Source organism: Brassica rapa, chromosome A04 (genome assembly GCF_000309985.2).
Source record: "Brassica rapa cultivar Chiifu-401-42 chromosome A04, CAAS_Brap_v3.01, whole genome shotgun sequence".
Classification (NCBI taxonomy): Eukaryota; Viridiplantae; Streptophyta; class Magnoliopsida; order Brassicales; family Brassicaceae; genus Brassica; species Brassica rapa.
This window is the reverse complement of record NC_024798.2, coordinates 6,391,054-6,410,348: the sequence shown is the minus strand read 5'-3', so window position 1 is coordinate 6,410,348 and position 19,295 is coordinate 6,391,054. Positions and strand designations below refer to the sequence as shown.

General features: G+C 36.8%; 2 protein-coding genes across 6 annotated transcripts; both read left to right on the top strand.

Moving 5' to 3' along the window:
- Positions 1-7,079: 7,079 nt before the first annotated feature.
- LOC103863692 (magnesium transporter MRS2-4-like) lies at positions 7,080-8,330 on the top strand. Its single transcript, XM_033289304.1, has 2 exons — positions 7,080-7,197; positions 7,504-8,330. The coding sequence occupies exons 1-2, from the start codon at positions 7,080-7,082 to the stop codon at positions 8,328-8,330; spliced, it is 945 nt and encodes a 314-aa protein (XP_033145195.1).
- A 2,781-nt stretch (positions 8,331-11,111) lies between these two features.
- LOC103863691 (IMPACT family member in pol 5'region) lies at positions 11,112-16,992 on the top strand. Of its 5 annotated transcripts, XM_033289977.1 has the most exons (11): positions 12,940-13,033; positions 13,138-13,300; positions 13,407-13,449; positions 13,527-13,609; positions 13,702-13,764; positions 13,858-13,933; positions 15,675-16,003; positions 16,081-16,196; positions 16,267-16,372; positions 16,480-16,533; positions 16,659-16,992. In XM_033289977.1, exons 7-11 carry the CDS (start codon positions 15,725-15,727, stop codon positions 16,839-16,841), a joined length of 738 nt encoding a protein of 245 aa, XP_033145868.1. In that variant the 5' UTR covers positions 12,940-13,033; positions 13,138-13,300; positions 13,407-13,449; positions 13,527-13,609; positions 13,702-13,764; positions 13,858-13,933; positions 15,675-15,724; the 3' UTR covers positions 16,842-16,992. The 5 variants fall into 5 exon arrangements, 3 of the variants coding, with proteins under 3 accessions (XP_033145868.1, XP_018513680.1, XP_009139691.1); XR_004457415.1 differs by lacking the exons at positions 15,675-16,003; positions 16,081-16,196; positions 16,267-16,372; positions 16,480-16,533; positions 16,659-16,992 and adding an exon at positions 14,023-14,300 and having other exon boundaries at positions 11,112-13,033; positions 13,135-13,300; XR_004457414.1 differs by lacking the exons at positions 15,675-16,003; positions 16,081-16,196; positions 16,267-16,372; positions 16,480-16,533; positions 16,659-16,992 and adding an exon at positions 14,023-14,300 and having other exon boundaries at positions 11,114-13,033.
- Positions 16,993-19,295: the final 2,303 nt, after the last annotated feature.

The window sequence follows — 19,295 nt, the reverse complement described above, 5'->3', positions numbered from 1 at the left end:
GCTACGAGTCGAGCAAATGGATATGCCCTATGAGAATTGTATGAACAACCATGTTGAATCTCTTATGTTGGACCAAAGTGGGGGAGATCAGAATCTTGAGCCTGAGATGATCCAAGAAACCGCTTAGCAGATATAATTGTGGATGGTGAGCTGCTTTATGAAAGGATGAAGAGGTACATGACCATCAGAGAATTACGTCAACAGGAGTGGTGGTGATATGAAAATGCATATGAGATGAAAGCAATCTAGGGATGAGAACGCTGTTGGAGAATCGATTTGGGATTTAAGAGGACGTTGGATCTCTCTGAGCAATATGGAACCTGGTCTGTTGCATGAACCATTAGATTTCAAAGGACGAGTTGTTTACCCATTTGGGTTCGGGATGTTAGAGCTGTAGTATCGACACACATAATTCGGGGACGAATGTGGGGGAGAATTATAACGGCCCGGTTCCTGGTCCAAAAATTTCTTAAGGAGAGTCCGTTAGGACTGCAGCCCATTAGGGTAAATGACCTAGGGTTTCCTCTTTTTCCAATAAATGAAGCTGCCTCTTCTCACTTTTCTCTCATTCTGAAACTTGAGCGAAGCTCTGCAGAGATTTAGAGAGACTAGGAAACCCTAGCCGTCAAGCTTCTCTTTTCCTTTTCTCTCTTCTTCTCTCAAGCCTATCTCTTTCTCCCCTGCGCCGTCTCTCTCTCTCTCCTTCTCTCTCTCCTCTCTGCCTCCTCCTCGCCGGTGCGGTGTGGTGGTGGTGGTGGTGGTTGCAGCCGATTGGTGGTGGTAGTCAGATCTCGCAGCTCTCTTGTTTCCTTGTTCCAGACCTGTTCAGATCTCCTCTCCTTTGTCTCTTGTTTCCAGATCCGGATCCAGATCTAGGCTAAGGTGGAGTGTCTCGAACCCAACTTCCTCTCATGATTCTGAATACTCCTATATGTTGGAGTTAGTTTGATTAGACCCTGTTTGAGAGCTAGGATGATAGAACATGGTTATTACTAGGTTGATAGATGAATGGATCATGATGCATAAGAACCCTCATACTGTTACATGGGACTTAATGAACTGAAATGGATTTGTGGTAGTGATGATTGATTGGGATTGATGCTTGTATGTTTGGATGTGTAGTCCCATGTGTTGTTGTGATTAAAGCTAGGATGCTAGAGAGAAATGAATGCTAAGCTGATAGATGAGTATTGATTGTTAATGTTATTGAAGTAGAAATTGAGTGCGATATGTATTGTGTGTGACACCGATAACGGGTGGTGTCTAGTGAATGAGTCCAAGTACATGTCTAAATGAAAAGGAAAGTGAATGAGAATGGGAAGGGATAAGTGGAAATGATAAGGATGTGAAAGGATAAGTGAAAGTATAAAAGAATAATGTTAAGGTTAAGCATGGGTGCGGAAAGCATATAGAGTCTAAGGAAAGTATGTGTGGCAGTAGTTCACGCTAGGTATCCATAGGAGATGTGGCGAATCCACAAGAATATGGAAGCACCCATAGGAGATGTGGCGAATCCACAAGAATATGGGGGTAGAAGCCTAGTGGGAGCTACCCACTATGCTAAGAAACGAAGTGCCAACCGCGAGAGGCAGGATATAAAAACGTACATTGTAGAGTTCTTAGTTCATGGTCGGGTAACGGGGTGTTAAAGGCATCATAAGATCGAGTCGGTCTGGTAAGATGAGTCGGTTAAGTCTAGGGTTTAACGTGTGTGGCAATGAGTGAGATCATTGTATTGATTGATCACTAGGTTGTTAGAAATGTATGGAATTGAATGTGGACAATTAGTAATGACAATATGAAATGATAAAAATACATTACCTGATTGTAGTGGCTAGTCAGTCCTAGTTCCCGCATAGAAAAGTATAGAGTGTCATGCGGGCAGGCTGGTCTAGAGCCACTTCACTGAGTAACTTGTTGCCCACTCCTCCATTTCCATTTTCCTGTGCACAGCACTGTAAGTAGAAGTATATGGATGTGGGTGTGACGGTATTTCAAAGAAGGTTATGCGCCCGTCGACTCTCGGGACCAGTAACAGGACACGTAGGGTTGTCTAAATGAGTAGACACGTGTCCATAACGCCCCTTCGATAACCCCGGTCGGACGCCGGGGGATCGGGCCGTTACACAAACCCTATTCCTATTTTCAGGAACTAGAGAAAAAAGAAGTAGCCATAGAGCTCAAGGAAGGTAAAAGAAGCAATTATAGAACCGTACGGTTCCACAGCAGGATTTGATGTCGAATCCAAGTTATCTGAGCATCTGCCACCAGAACAAAGACGGTGCTGTGAAGAATGACATGCCTTCGGCTCCTATACCAATTAATGCAGGCGGAAGGAAGGGGAATGGGAAGAAGAAAACCAGAAGAGCAATGCCGTGGATGAGGTTTTCTCGGAACGGAAACACGGAAGTGATTGAATGCGACAAAAGCACCATCATGAAACGTGTTTCCATTCCTGCTAGGGATTTAAGGATTCTATTACGGATATATACGGAGAATATATTCGTATCTGACGGTTATGTAAATATTCCTATAGTATGATTATGTAAAGATACTCTAGAACTAGGTTTGCTCGTATGTATATATACTTGTGGTCATTGACCTTATCAATACAAGAAACTCTTTCATACTTCTATAGGTTTCTTGACATGGTATCAGAGCATTGACATACACAAATTCGTGTGCTCTCCTTTCTCTTTCAAAATTTTTGTTTCTATTTTTCTTCTCTAATACGAAATCATGGGAAGCAGAGATGGAGACCAGTCTTCTGAGGAATCGGCGGCTAAGACCTCGGGTGTTACACAATCAAAAGTTGAGATACGACGGAGAACCATATCACCTTATGACCTTTCTTCTAGTGATAATCTTGGATCCGTAATCTCTCAACCTTTGCTTAAAGGGCCAAACTACAATGAGTGGTCAACTAACTTGCATATGGCACTTAAGGCTAGAAAAAAGTTTGGTTTTGTTGATGGTTCAATTGCGCAACCGCATCAAGATTCGGAGGACCTTGATGACTGGTGGACCAACAACGCTTTGGTTCTCTCTTGGATGAAGCTGACTATAGCTGAATCTGTACGCTCTAATCTTTCACATCTTGAGATTGCGAGTGATTATTGGGAGCATATCCGCCGCCGGTACTCTGTTAATAATGGACAGAGAGTTCAACGGATCAAGGCTGAACTTGCGACTTGCAGACAACATGGGTTGTCAATTGAGACTTACTACGGGAAACTAATGCAACTTTGGACAGCTTTGCCAGAGCATCGGGTCAGTAAAAGTTGTGGGTGTCCCATTGGAGCTAATCTTGAGAAAGAAAGGGAAGAGGACAGACTACATGAGTTCCTTAAAGGTCTGGATGAGTCTCTCTACGGCTCAGTCAAATCAAATCTCTTGTCACGTGATCCTCTCCCGTTTCTTGACGTCGCGTATAGCGCCTTACTACAAGATGAGGATTCGAAACATACTACTCGGGTTCTTGATGAACAAGCAGAAACGATGGCACACGCTGTTCATACTGGACAGAGTTTCGGGTCTTCTTCATCCTCGAGTGGTCCTTTTGTCTCCAAAGAAGAACGAATGAAGCTGACTTGTGCGAGCTGTGGCCGAAAAGGGCATCTTGCAACTAACTGTTTTCGGACTTTAGGTTATCCAGAGTGGTGGGGAGATAGACCAAGAGGTCGTCTTACACAGAGCAATGGAAAAGGAGCTGCTGCGTTGACTCCTCGATCTTCATCAACGGATCTTGCTCGAGCAAACGCAGTTGTATTACCACCTCAACACTCTGCCTATGCGATAACATACTCGGATCGTACTGGACTTACTGGATTGAGCGATGATCAATGGAAAATGTTGGTCACTATGTTGAACGAGCATAAGACCCCAGCTAATACCTTGAGCGGTACGTCTTCTAAATTTTCTTGGATTCTTGACTCAGGTGCTACGAATCATATGACTGGTTCAGTCGCATCACTTACTGATCTACAGGATACTGTCTCGTTACCCGTTAAGTTACCTGATGGACGCATTACCCTTGCCACTACACATGGAACAGTGGTTTTGAGTTCTCTGCTTACGATTCAGAATGTGTTGTTTGTTGATGGCCTTCAGTGTCATTTGATTTCTGTCTCACAGTTAGCTCGTCAGAAAGCGTGCATTTTTCAAGTTACTGATAAACTTGGACTTATTCAGGACCGCATTACCAGGACGCTGATTGGAGTGGCTGAGCAGTTGAATGAACTCTATGTTTTGCGAGGGATGGAATTTGCAGGAGCTATTCATCAAGCCAAGACCGTCACAGCTGATGTCTGGCACCATCGTTTAGGACATCCCTCTGCGAAAGTTTTGGATTTTTTACCTATTTCAATATCTAGTAATGATGTTTTCAGAAATAAGGTGTGTGAGATTTGTGTACGCGCCAAGCAAACTCGTTGTTCTTTTCCTACAAGTTCTAATAAAACTATGGCTTTATTTGAAATGGTGCATTGTGACTTATGGGGACCTTATCGAACAACTTCTCGCTGTGGAGCTCGTTATTTCCTTACCATCATCGACGATTTCTCTCGCAGCGTTTGGATTTATTTATTGCCTACTAAAACTGTCGTTGCTCAAACCATACGGAATTTTGTCTCCATGGTGCATTGTCAATTTCACACTGAGATTAAGACAATTCGCAGTGATAATGGAACTGAGTTCATGTGCATGACACCATATTTTCGAGAAAAGGGAATTATACATGAAACATCATGTGTTGGAACTCCTCAACAAAATGGTCGCGACACATCCTAAATGTTGCTAGAGCCTTACGGTTTCAGGCGTCGCTTCCAGTAGAATTTTGGGGAGAATGCATTATGACTGCTGCTTACTTGATCAACCGCACTCCAACACCTCTACTAGCTGGCAAGACACCTTTCGAAAGACTTTATGGTCGTCCTCCTCCTCTTACACATTTGCGCGTCTTCGGATGCTTGTGCTATGCTCATAACCAACATCACAAGGGTGATAAATTTGCCACCAGGAGCATTAAGGGGATCTTTCTTGGATATCCATACGGCAAGAAGGGTTGGCGTGTCTTGAATCCGATTACAGGAAATATTTTCTCCAGTCGCGATGTGGTCTTCTGTGAATCAGACTTTCCATATGCTACTGTTACTTCGCCTGCATCGTCTCCTCCTATTGTCATTACAGAATCTTTGCCAGGACCAGAGGAGATATCAGCTCCTACAACATATGTCTCGCCTTTGCTTCCTGCGCAAGACTCGTCCTCTCAGTCACCACTTACCTCTGTTCTTGATAATATTGATTCAACACCAGACATTGAAACTGTAGGAGACTTACCATCTTTACCGACAGATTTACCAGACATAACTCCATCCTCGGCCCCCGTCCCCGAGACCGAGATCGTGTTACCCTTACCTGAAACAGAACCTCTTATAGAAACAGAACCCTTAAACACTTCCTCTGAAAATCAGGTTGAACAATCCTCTCCAGAGGAACTTGGACGTGGCTTGCGCACTAAGAATATACCAGCTAAGCTCCATGATTATGTTCTTCAGACTATTTCACCAGTTGTTACTTGTTCTACGGATGCTCCATATGCCATTGAGTTCTATGTCGATTGTTCTAACTTCTCGGATAACCATTGCCATTTTCTTGCAGCCATCTCATCGATGGTGGAGCCGAAATCATATCGCCAAGTAGTTTTAGATGAATTTTGGCGTGAATCTATCATGGTTGAGTATGTAGCTCTTGAAGATAGTGGCACTTGGACTGTTGTAGATCTTCCCCCAGGAAAACACGCTCTCGGTTGTAAATGGGTTTTCAAACTCAAGTTTCGAGCTGACGGCACCTTAGAACGTCGAAAGTCGCGACTTGTGGTTCTTGGAAACAATCAAGTTGAGGGAGATGACTATGAATAAACATTTGCTCCTGTTGCACGGATGACAACAGTACGTATTTTCTTACAGATAGCTGTTTCTCGAAATTGGGAAGTTCATCAGATGGATGTTCATAATGCTTTCCTCCATGGAGATTTGAAAGAAGAAGTTTACATGCGTCCATCTCCGGGTTTTACTGGCTCAGACAAGAATAAAGTCTGTAAATTACACAAGTCTCTCTATGGGTTGAAGCAGGCTCTGCGTTGCTGGTTTGAGAAGCTTTCCTCCTCCTTACGCACTTATGGTTTTGATCAGTCCCGCTCGGATTACTCCTTATTTACCATGGATAGAGGCACTGAATACATTCAAGTCCTTGTCTACGTCGACGATCTTGTTGTTTCAGCGAGCAACTCGTCTCTCTTAGCCTCTTTTAAGGCTTACATGAATCAGTGTTTTCATATGAAAGATTTGGGTGTTTCCAAGTATTTTCTTGGTATTGAACTTGCTCGTAATCCGACTGGCCTCTACCTTTGTCAACGGAAATACGCTTTGGGCATTATTGAAGAAGCTGGTCTCCTCGCTGCGAAACCAGTTGCTTTTCCAGTTGAACAGAATCATCGTTTGCCTTTAGACAAAGGACCAGATTTCCTTAATGTGGGGGCTTACCGTCGGCTAGTTGGTCAACTTGTCTATTTGTCTGTTACTCGTCCTGATCTAGCTTACTCTGTACACACTCTTGCTCAGTTTATGAAGAAACCCAAACTCGCTCATTGGGAAGCAGCTCTAAGGGTTGTACGTTATTTAAAAGGAAATCCGGGACAAGGCATTCTACTTCGAGCACATACTGGTGTGATTCCGATTGGTCTGGCTGTCCCACTTCTCGAAGGTCGCTTACTGGTTGGTTCATTACGATGGGAGGTTCACCTATTTCATGGAAGACTCAGAAACAAGATTGTGTTTCTCGTTCTAGCTGCGAAGCTGAATATCGAGCGATGTCATATACGGTTCAAGAACTTATGGGGTTTCGTAACCTGCTTGAATCTTTCGGCATCAAGTTTCACTCTCCTATTTCGTTGCATTGTGACAGCAAGTCTGCCATCTACTTAGCAGCTAATCCAGTTTTTCACGAGCGTACGAAGCATGTGGAAAACGATTGTCATTTTATTCGAGATGAGATTGTCAAAGGTTTCATCGCTACTAAACATGTCTCTACGCATGATTAGCTTGCTGACATATTTACTAAACCTCTCGGGCGTAAAGAGTTTGACGAATTTTTACCCAAATTGGGAGTTCTTGATCTTCACTCTCCAACTTGAGGGGGGTATTACAGATATATACGGAGAATATATTCGTATCTGACGGTTATGTAAATATTTCTATAGTATGATTATGTAAAGATACTCTAGAACTAGGTTTACTCGTATGTATATATACTTGTGGTCATTGACATTATCAATACAAGAAACTCTTTCATACTTCTCTAGGTTTCTTGACAGATTCGTGGCCCTCTTTTCTCCAGCTCTTCGAACATTCTCGGTAATATTTTCGAATAGTTTAGTGAATTTTTTTTTCCTGACTTGTTGGGAATTAAGAAACAACATAGCTCAATTTATATTTCCATCTGCAGGCAGGGAGAAATCTATTATTGTCAATTTAGAGAACATCAAGGCGATAGTTACCGCAAACGAAGTGTTGCTGCTGGATCCTCTCCGCCCTCAAGTACTTTCCCTCATTGACCAACTAAAGAAACAGTTTCCTCAGAGGAATGTACCGGAAGGTATACAATCTTCGCAAGAAGCTGAAGAGGGCTTTCAGAGTGAGCTTCCATTTGAATTTCAGGTCCTCGAGAGTGCATTCGAGGTTGTCTGCTCTTTCTTTGATACCAGAGTTACATCCTTGGAGACAGAAGCTTTGTCTGTTCTTGCTGAACTAATTGAGAAAGTCACCACGGAGAATCTTAGCATCGTACGAAGCTTGAAAAGTAATTTCACATGCTTAATAGCCAGTGTACAAAAGGTGAAAGATGAAATTGAACATTTATTAGATGATGATAAAGACATGGCAGAGTTCTACTTAACAAGGAAAGTCATCCAGAGCCAGCAAGAGGACGTGGAGGATCTGGAGATGTTGCTGGAAGCATATTTGATACAAGTGGAGGGAACGCGGAACAAGCTCCATACAATGAGGAAATACATTGACGACACAGAAGACTACGTGAAGATAAAACAGAAAGATAAACGTAACCGCTTGCTTGTGTTTAAGCTGATGATAAATAGAGCTTCTTTTGCAATATCTGCAGGGACATTAGTCGTCAGCTTATTCGGAATGAACATACCGATTCCGCTGTACAGCACAAATGGCGTCTTTGGTTACTTGGTGTTGGATGTTTTTGTGATGTGCATTGTGCTTTTCGTGGTTACCTTTGGCAAGGCTGGGTGGAAGAAGCTGCTTTGATCATAACTCATAATCACTACCCAAATCCCCAGGACCACATATTCTTTTTTGAAGTCTCCCAACTTTGATTTGAGCGAATTAATCCCACCGTGGAGTCCTACCAACGGTGCGAATAATTTGACCAAATAAATTCAAAGGTCGTACAATTTTTTAGTTAGGGATCTTTTCCTATTACATTTTGTTCTTCTTATTATTGATTTCTTTTATCTTTTTACTTGTCTCCCCGTTTGGTTGTTTATTATTAGAACACCCAATCATGTGTTTTGCTATCTTAAAAGTCGATTTGTTTCTGAAAACACGTCCCGTGGACCCTATCCGTCTAATGGACTTTAGGTTGGTCCTGCATCAACAATTAGGTTGTTCGTGCGCTTGGCATTCGTCGAACCCAAAAGCTCACTTTTTAACAACATTCTCACATGATAAGTTGTCACCAATTGATTTGCAGGTCAACTGACGACAACTTGTCCTGTAGAAATATTGTCAAAGGATAAGGTCTTGGGTTCGATAAACGCCAAACACACCAGCAATTTAATTATGGAGTTAGTGAGGGCTCATTAATGAAGGATTGAGCTCGATGCTTTGTAGGGGCAGTCTGGGGTCCATTGGACAGGTGGAGTCTACGGGACGGGTTGTCACAAAAAATTGACTTTTATGTGACATCCCGTGAGCTTGGATCTACGGAACGGGGTATTGTATAAAATTTAAAAAATAGCCACGATTTGTTTGTCATCATTTAACTTATTAATTAGAGTTTGATTCGCGCATCCGCATGTGTATTTGTTTAAATATTTTTATAAACCATTTGTTTCGATGCTACTGGTATCAAAAACGCTTCCACCAGGTGCCACAGACGTGGCGTGGCGTGGAAGAGGTCGTGGACGTGGCTGTTCCATTTATTGTTAATGGTTGTTTTACATTTTTATTTAGCTAAGATAAGAGATCTGCTCGGTCATAAAAAAAAGATCTAGATTTTTTTTTTTTGACAACGAACAATATTCTATTACTCAAACTAGATGTGGTCTGGGTAACCAGACCGAAATAGAACAACCAATAAAATAAAGCTCTCTATGAAAAGACCTAGCAGTCTTAGCTAAAAGAGTATGTAATCTGATTTTGCGCTCGTGGAACATAGGTGATTTTGAAGTCCGAGAAGCATATCTGCAAGGTCTCAATCCTCTATAGTTATGTAGTAAAACTTGGCCATGTATAGGGCTCCTTGATCATAACGATCAGCTCGTTACAATCTGTCCCAAAGCTCTGGCATGTCGAATATTGAAGCATATTCTCCATCGTCTATCGCAATACTTCTACTTCTAGATGCAAGGGTGATTCGCTTTGAAGGTGGTTTCGTGTCCCCATAAGTTGAGGCTTCTCAAAGCTGTCCAACCATGCACATCCACAACCGCTGAATTGTGATGTGGATTTCCATGATCCATCTCTATCATGCAAATATTGTTCAAGCTTAAGACTTGAGTTTCCTCAGTGATGTGGTCTTGTACCATGGGTGATACCATCTCGTTTGCATTAAACCAGGCTTGACATTCACTCTCTGCGCATACCGAACTAACTCCATCGGATCACTGTCTATCCCCCTAAAGAATTTGTCATTTCGGACCTTCCAAATATACCATATTATCCATGGATAAGGATCCCTGTCTAATTCAGGTTCGACAATGTTGTTCTTTCTCTAAAATAGGTAGTCCATATTACAATAGATACTTGGCTTTGGGAAGATATATGGACTTGTTGGAGTCGCTGATAAAGACAAAGCCTGGAGGGCTGGTGGACATTCGAATATGGCATGAGTTACAGATTCTTCTGGTTCTCTACTTCGTGGACAATAATTATCGCACCTCATATTACGCCGTACTAAGTTCCTCGTAACAACAACATGATCTGTTATCAATTGCCATATAAGATGACATATCTTTTTAGGCGCTTTTACCTTCCAAGCAAAGGTTTGGAGCTTGGTGATACTGACTCTAGCACTTCCTCAAAATTTAATAAGTTTTGAGCTACCAAATATCAAGACTTAACTATATACTGGCAATTCTTTCTGTAGTTCCAACATAATGTATCCTTGCAATAAATTGAGCTTATGTCCAAACTTCTTATGAGCGGTATATGGAAGACCTAACTTAATCCTCCAATAACCACACATACTAACAAACTATAATAGCATATGATAAAAATGCAGGTAAAAAGGTATATTCGTATATTTAGGTAAGTAAACTGTGATTTGCAAATATCTTTTACGTGGTTAGATTGCTATCATTTTGTAAATGTTGTTGCTTAAAAGTAGGGAATGTATTAAGAACATTATTCATTTTAGTAAATGTTGTTGATTAAAAATAGGGAAGTTATTATGAAACATATTAAATTTGGTTGATTACGTAAATTTAATTAAGCTTGTTTAATATGTTAAAATGATGCTAATAATGAGCAACGATAATTTTTTAGGGAAATACCCTATGATAGCAATAAAAAAATTTCTATCACAAATCTAGACTTTAAGAATCAAAATGACCAAAATGTTTTATTAAAGATGTAAATATACATTTATACTCTTAAGGTTAACTAATCCAAACCTTAAAGTTTAGAGTTAAGGGGTAGGGACTTGGGTTTGAGGTTTAAAATTTTATAAAATAGAGAATAAATATTAAAAATTTCAAAATGAAAATTTTAAAAATAGTTTCAAAAAGTATTTTTGAATTACAAAAAGAAAATTTGAAATAAATTCAAAATAAAATTTTTTAAAAAAATTATAAAAAGTTCAAATTTGAAAACATAATCTAAAACTATATAAAAATATTATTATTATTATTATTATTATTATTTTTTATTTTATTTTTATATATCTAGGGTATTAGTGTCATTTTACCTATTAAATGAAACATTTTGGTCATTTTCCTTCTTGTGGTCTATTTTTGTGATCAAAACTTGAAAATTGTCTATTTATGAGAATTGCTCAAATTTTTACCTATTAAACATTAAGTAAAGGTTAATTTATAACTGTACTTCATTTTAATAAGATTAAGCTGGTTTAATTTTATTTTAAAATGATGGTAATAATGAGCAATGATAAATATCCCCATATACATTAAAAGAGAAGTCACTTTAGTGATTTCTGCTGACGTGACACTCATATAGAGCTTCTCAGGAAAATTCCTATAATTCTATTGGCTGATTTTTTGGAATTTTTCTTTTTCATTTATTTTTTTCACTCTCCTCCGCGGATTTGAAAACGCCGTATGTCGTGAAGTTTTTTTTTTTTTTTTCAATCGCGTATCAATTGAAGGGAGATATGGTTTCAAACCGATGAAGACAATTGAAGCGACAACCAGACGAGGTGAAGTTTGTCGATACTCTCGAATTTACAGTTTTTTTGGTTTCTCTGATTGGATTCGACTTTTAAGCTATAAGGCGAATAATTTTTGGTTTCTCTGATTGGATTCGACTTTTAAGCTATGATACAAAGATTTTTGGATTTCACTGATTGGATTCGACATATGTTAAGCTATAAACTACGATCTGCTTATTAACATTTTAAATCTTTGTATATAATTGACTGATAAACCTTCTTGCTGTTGAGTTCTTGATTCTCTTAAACAAGACCATTGCCACGACCAGAGATGTATTTTGCGGACTGTATACTAATGGAACAAGAAGAGACAACTGACATTTACAACAATCGGTAATTCGACTTCAGTGTCTGAAGAATGACTGTAAGATTATCTTCTCCTTAATAACTCAACAAGCATTTAGACAGTCCTCTCTTGAGATTTTCAAGTTTGGTTTTTGTTTCATTAGCACGATTTTGAGCTTCACATTACTAATTCCGATAGTCTGTTGCATCGCTAATTGCAGCACGATTTAGAGCTTCACATTACTAATTTAGTCAGTCGGTTTCATTCCTTGCGGTTTCCGTTCTGTTGGTTTTCGGATTTTCAAGTTTGGTCTTCTTAATTATGAGAAAAAATGTGAATAGCCTATTTAGAAAAGCCCAAATATATTGTCGATAGATGTTAAGCCCATATATTTATTCGATTTGGGGATAATAATTAGATAACTTGCGCAAGATTGTTAACTAATTTGCATATTAATAACTTTTCTTATTATTCGAATCAATTGCTTGTGCCGGTTGTTATCATATTTATTACATTACTTGCGCAAGTTAAAATCATATCATATGCAAATCAATTTATGAAAATACACAATTAATATCTTTCTTTAAACGATTTCAATCTTTATTAGGGGTCATTAATATGATAAATAAATCGGCTTAATATATATATATATATATGAGAAGCCCGAATGCTTAAAATACAAACATTCAGCTCTTACAAGAACAATGACAATGGTGCGAGCCAAAAAAATATTGTTTCTTATGTGAGAGAATTAAAACCCCGTAAAAATACGTCGCGTATTGAAGTTAGGATTGTTCGCTTGTGGAGAAACTATAACAAAGAATCAGGAAACACCATTGAAATGGTGGTTGTTGATAAAGAAGTAACTATACATCACACAAATTGCATTTTTTTAGAAGCATCATTTATATACTTATTCTGCGTTTATAAAACTCTTATAATTTTTGTGACTAGAGGACAAGAATTCATGCTTCAGTTGGTGAAGGGTTTGTGTTGAATATGCAGGAAGGATCAAAAGATCTATGTATATAATACATAAATGTGACCAGGGGACAAGTAATACTATCTTATATCATTTTTTTGTTGAATATACTATCTTATAAGTAAGCTAGCATTATGCTTTTTTTTATTTAATTCATGAGGTCATTTTCTCACAGCAGAGAACCTTTTGGAATGGCACAGAGAGGAAATTTCTCAGGGATATACAGGAAGGTTCAACTGAAGCCGCTGAAGTGGGATGGTGAAGGCGAAGAAGAAAGACCTGTAGAGGCCCTTATGATTCTTAAAAACGGTGGTGTTCTAACTCACGCTGGTAGAAAACAGGTGTTTACATACTCTACCATTTAATTTGTCATTGTTATATATATATATGTTTTCCAAATATGGAAAAATTGTTTAACTTATTGATATTTGCTTCATCTGCATGCAGGCAGAAGAGCTTGGTAGATTCTTCCGATATAATTTGTATCCATGTAAGGCCCCCTGATCTGTTACTTTTATTTTGGAGTATTTCACCGATGAAATGACCTTAAATTACATGCTTTTTCAGGTGAAGGGACTGGTTTGCTTCTTCTCCATAGTACATACCGTCATGACCTTAAAATTTACAGCTCTGACGAAGGACGTGTTCAGGTACGTACACCTTTTACATTGATACTACTAAAGATAATTAAGCATATGTGTTGGAAAAAAAATGTTTGAATTGGTTTGCATATATTGACCAGATGTCTGCAACTGCTTTTGCTAAAGGCCTTCTTGACCTAGAAGGACAGTTGTCGCCAATCCTGGTTTTTCCTTCTTAATATTATATTGCTGGTGCTTAATTTGCAATGTCATCATGTGTTTACTAATAATGTCTTTTTATCTTTCTTGCTTCTTAGGGTTTCTTTGGTTAGCAAGGATTCTTCCATGTTGGATGGTTTTGATACTGCCAGCATTGAAATGGAAGCTGCCAAGGTTTGTCCCATGACTTGAGTCATTTTTTGAAGTGTGTGTATCAGTCAATCAACAAGATTGATTTCACTATAATTGGACTATATATGCAGGCTAGATTGAATGAGATTCTAACGTCTGGTAAAAAAATGATTAATGAATTACTACTATTTATTATTATCAAATCATAGTAGTAATTATCAAATTAAATAAGCAAAAGGTAAAACAAAAAGAGAGAGGCATAACATAAAATAAGTTAGCATATTAAATTGCAAATAAGCCAAAATAGGTGAAGTTTTACCAAACCATGTTTCAGTAACCCAACCTGTAAGAGATTTAGATTTTTTTTCAAAAATTAAATAAGCAAAAGCCAAATCTACGTTTAAGTAACCCAACCTGTAAGAGATTTAGATTTTTTTTTTGTGAATCTCGTGGACTGATCTATCGCAGATTGGGGTTCATAGGTGAAGTTTCAAGAAATTGTTATAATTTGATTGGTCAATTATATTTAATTTTTAATTTAAGATAAGTCTAAAATCATTTAACATCACTTGCCATATAATCTAACGAATATTACAAAATAACAATTTATGGAAACTAATTCTCAAAATTATAGAAAGATTAATAATGTTTTATTTATTACTTTTAATATTTATAAACTATAAAATACAATGAACGAAATTTTATATAAGATAATTATAATAGTTTTATACTCTACTTGATGAATTGTGTTCGAATATAATTATATAATAACTATTTTAAATATTACAAAATTCAAAAATGTTTATTAATATTATTTATAAATTATTTATTGTTGTTTAAAGATTAAATTTATCATAATTTATAAAATGCTTACAAAATATAAGGCAATGTTGCACTTTCAAGAGTTAAGTCGAGATCTAGATTAAAAATCCTAATAACTGGTAAAGAAGGAAAACCGCAGACAAAAACATTGAATGTTGTCTACAAACAAGTTTTTCAGAATATTCCGTAGTCACGGTACGTAATTTTAATCTATTTTTTTTTCAAATACAAAATTTAAAATATATAAACTGTTACAATTATTTATTTTTTGTATTTGCTAGATGGGTTGTGATGAGTTAGGAGACCGATGACGGTATGTCAATTTAATATTATTTCATGTTCAATAAAATTTAGAAATTTATAAATCTATCAAATAATGTTAACCCGTCAAATTGCTTACAAAATTTATTTAATTTTTTGCAGGTTTCTAATTGAATTTGCTTTCTTTATCGAAAAATGTACTTCATAATTTATATTATTTATGGATAATATTTTGATTTTTATTATATTTTCTTTTAATATGTCTACATAAATGTTTGTTTATTATTTATGAAAAAATAATATTATTCACCTAAAATAAAGAATTACGATACATATACAATACAATTCTAATTAATGATAATATAAAATCTGTTACTTCTAAAACTATACACTAATTATTCTATTTTTTGAATGAAAGTATCTTCGTAAACACACAAAATATTTTGTAACATTGCAATTATACATACACACAATATATGCCTCTTCGTACTGACCTTACTGTGTTCCCTCTCGTGAGGTGCGGACCGAGAGGAAACACAGGGTATGAACCGGTCATGTTCTTATGTCCGCACAGGGTGCGGACCGGTCACCTAGTCTATCTATTAAACATCAAGTAAACTGTACATTTTTAATAAGATAGATGAGTGAAAATCTAGAACATTTCGCATGGGCTTGATACTGGGCCCGGTTAATGGAATAGATAAAGAAGCTATAGGGACGGAGGAAGTCGTGAAAAGGGGGACCAATCAGATGTTGGTGCGCTTACCAGTAACTGCTGCAAGCACCGTCGCTGTGTTAATTCGCCGGCGAATCCCCGCCGCTTATCTGCTATCCACGAAGAGCTCGATGACTTCGGATTCCTCTGGTACCGCCTTCACGACCATCAAAGAAATCGTATCCTTAGAGAAAGAGATTAAGAAGAGCAAATTCATCGCAATCGCCGGTCCTATCTCCAGCGAGCAGTCGGCACAACTGTTCCTCTCCCAGGTCCGAGATCCTCGCGCTACGCACAACTGCTGGGCTTATAAGGTGATTCGATTAAATAACATTACCAAAATCGGATTTTTGAATGGGCTTATAAGTTTCCATTTTATTATTTTCTCTAGGTTGGTGATCAACATCGATCTAGTGATGATGGTGAGCCATCGGGCACAGCAGGAAAGCCCATGCTCTCTGCAATTTGTTCATCTGGATTAGACAGAGTTATGGTTGTTGTCATTAGGTGGGTTTTTGCCATTTGTTAAATCTTAATAGAAACTTGGTCATCGATTCGTGTAATGTGTGTGTTTTAGGTATTTTGGGGGCATCAAACTCGGCACTGGAGGTCTTGTTAGAGCATATGGTGGTGTTACCTCTGATTGCTTGAAAACTGCTTCGACTTGTCTTTTCAAGTCTAAAGTAAAACTAAAGTCTTTTTCCCATATTGTGTTGTATGATGTTCTTGCTTAATTATGCACATTTCGTTTCTCCCTGTTTTTTTTTAACAGATCCATTCGTTTATGCAGGTTCAAATGGGAGTCGAGGTTACATTTGATCTTTTAGGTGTTGTTTACAATCAGGTTACTTTCTGATATCCATCTTAATTAATCTTTTGATTTTTCTTATACATGTTGAGAGATTGTGCGTTGCCAGTGTGGTCATGGATTGATCTCTCTATATATATACACGTGTGTGTGTGTCACAGCTGCAGTCATGCCAGGCTGAAGACATCAAGGAAGACTATGATACTGGTAAAGATGGTACCACGATGGTTTCCTTCAAGGTTGATTTTGACCAGGTTGATAAATTAGAGGATGCTATCAAATCAAACTGCAAACGAGACCTTGTCTTTTTCAAAAACCTAGCAATTGGTAACCAACTCGGTTAAAACATTAGCCACTAATTGTTACAGCCAAAAAGTAAAGCTATTTTTTTGGGTTTGTTCTTTACAACATACTGAAGAATGCCTCGCCAAGATGATGACTTGTTTCAACTATATGTTATGTTGTGTATATTGGTAGCCTACTAATTTACTCTAATTTGCGTTGCACAAGTAAATAAGCATAAGGAAGTTGAAAAAAAAAACTGAAATGATAAGAAAAAGTTGTACTGGTACCAAAGAAACTTGCCGATTAAAGCCACAACATGGAAGACGACGACACCGAACAAGAGCATAAGGAAAAAGTAACTGTATTTCTATGTGTACTACAAACTGACACAAGGTAAACTGTATGTTACAAAACGGTGGCAAGACAAGAATAATAATTCTTGTAAACAGCTAAAGATATGTCGCATCTCTACGTTGGAGGTGGTGGAGGGAGTTACGGAATGATTAGGATGTTCATAAACTATCGCAAACACATAAAAAATATCTCTTGACATCGAGTTCTCACACTACACACATCGATCTCTTTGTTCATTATTCTTTCTTGTTTCATTGTTAATCTTGTAGACCGGTTACATCATCAATATAATCCATTTTTGTTAACTCGATTACATCGTTGTTGTTCTAATGAGTTTTTGTGCCCTAGTTATTTTTTCCTAATTTACATAATAAACACTCTCAAAATACTTAGTAGGGATTATTGGTTTTTGAATTTTAATGGATTTGAAAATCTTAACTAAATTTAGCGTTATTGGTTCTATGATTTTTAAACCTGTATTAAAATCATGTGTTAATGATTTAATGATTCATAAATTCTATATCAGATCAAGTGTTATTCAATCGTACGAATTTACTAATATATCTATACTATTAAAAAGGAATCATTCTGAAAAAAATCTACTTAAAAAAGTTGTTGGACCTATTTATTTTGGTCCAACCTATTATATACAACCAAATATTAATAATTTAATCCTATTATATTAACCAAAATCTATGTTCGACTAGAATTGGTCAACACACCCATTTAGATATACGTACTGTGTTATGATTATTATTTTCTACATTACCTACGTACAATATTCCTCTAATATACACTAAAGTCTTAAACGTGAGTCTGAGGGTATATATTTTTAATGTTTCGATGAACCATCATGGAATATTCATGCTTCTGTGAAATTTTTTTTTGGTCGAATGTTTATTTGAGTTTTGAAGATTATATTTGCAACACTATGAGAGTCGTCATCATCTTGCAGTTTCCGCTTCATATTTTTACAACACATAATAAGTGTCATGTGGTAGAACATGGCAATTATGTCTTATTGTAATGAGTTGTCAGATCACGAGTCACTCTGTTTCAAAAAATTTTCTTATCAGTCCAATTGAAAACAGGTTATATGCGATGGAGCCGAGGAAGACAAAGAAGGAGAAACAGAAAAGGAAAATCAGAAGAAAATCCTCACCGGCTATTAATGAAATCTTTCAAAAAAATTTAATTTCTAAAAACTTTAGATTTTCTAAAAACTTAACAAATAGCTATTTCTATGGAATATTTATCCACAAATATAATAATTATAAAATGATAATTTTAATAAAAATATTAAACATAAAAATGAAACAATTTTGATCAAATCTTTCACTTAAATCCACACATAACTACATAACAAATACTTTAAATCAATAACATCAGCTGCAATCAAGTTAATAATATGATCAACATGCATGATCAAATCTTTCACTTCCACACATTACATAACAAAATACTTTAAATCAATAACATCAGCTGCAATCAAGTTATATATGTCATGCATGTATTCCCTGTCGCTTTTGTTAAACAAAAGTAAGATATATCATTTGACTCAAAAATTTCATAAATATTAAATCTTTAATCAAAGATCTTTCCAAAAACATTTGTTTCGAGTTTTCAGCTTAACGTTACAAAAACGTTGAATTAATATGAAATCTTACAGAAATCAGAACGCTTTTACGAATCATATGCTTAAAATGAAAACTATTTTCAAAAAAAAAAAAATTCACTAATAAACCTACAATATTTAGACACATCAAATATTTACAAAATCAAAATTGATAAAAGTACTTTAGAAAACTATCTGTTACAAAAATTATATATATTACGTTAACTTAAATTTTATTATTTAATATAAATTTAAAAATATTAAAAATCATATAACTTTATATCATTAAATTAGCCAAAAATCTGTTAAACAAATCTTAAATTTAACCAATTCAACAAATGTAACTCTTATAAAGCGCACACAAAATATAATGTAAGAGGGTAGGCTTGGACATTCGAATTTTTGGATCAAGTACGGATCGTTCTTTTCCGGTCCGTATTTTACGAGTCCATACATGTGGCCCTAACAAGGTATATAATATTTTTTGGTTTGGACTCAGGTAGGTTCGTTTATTTCAGGTCTGGATGGATCCGGGTCCATAATT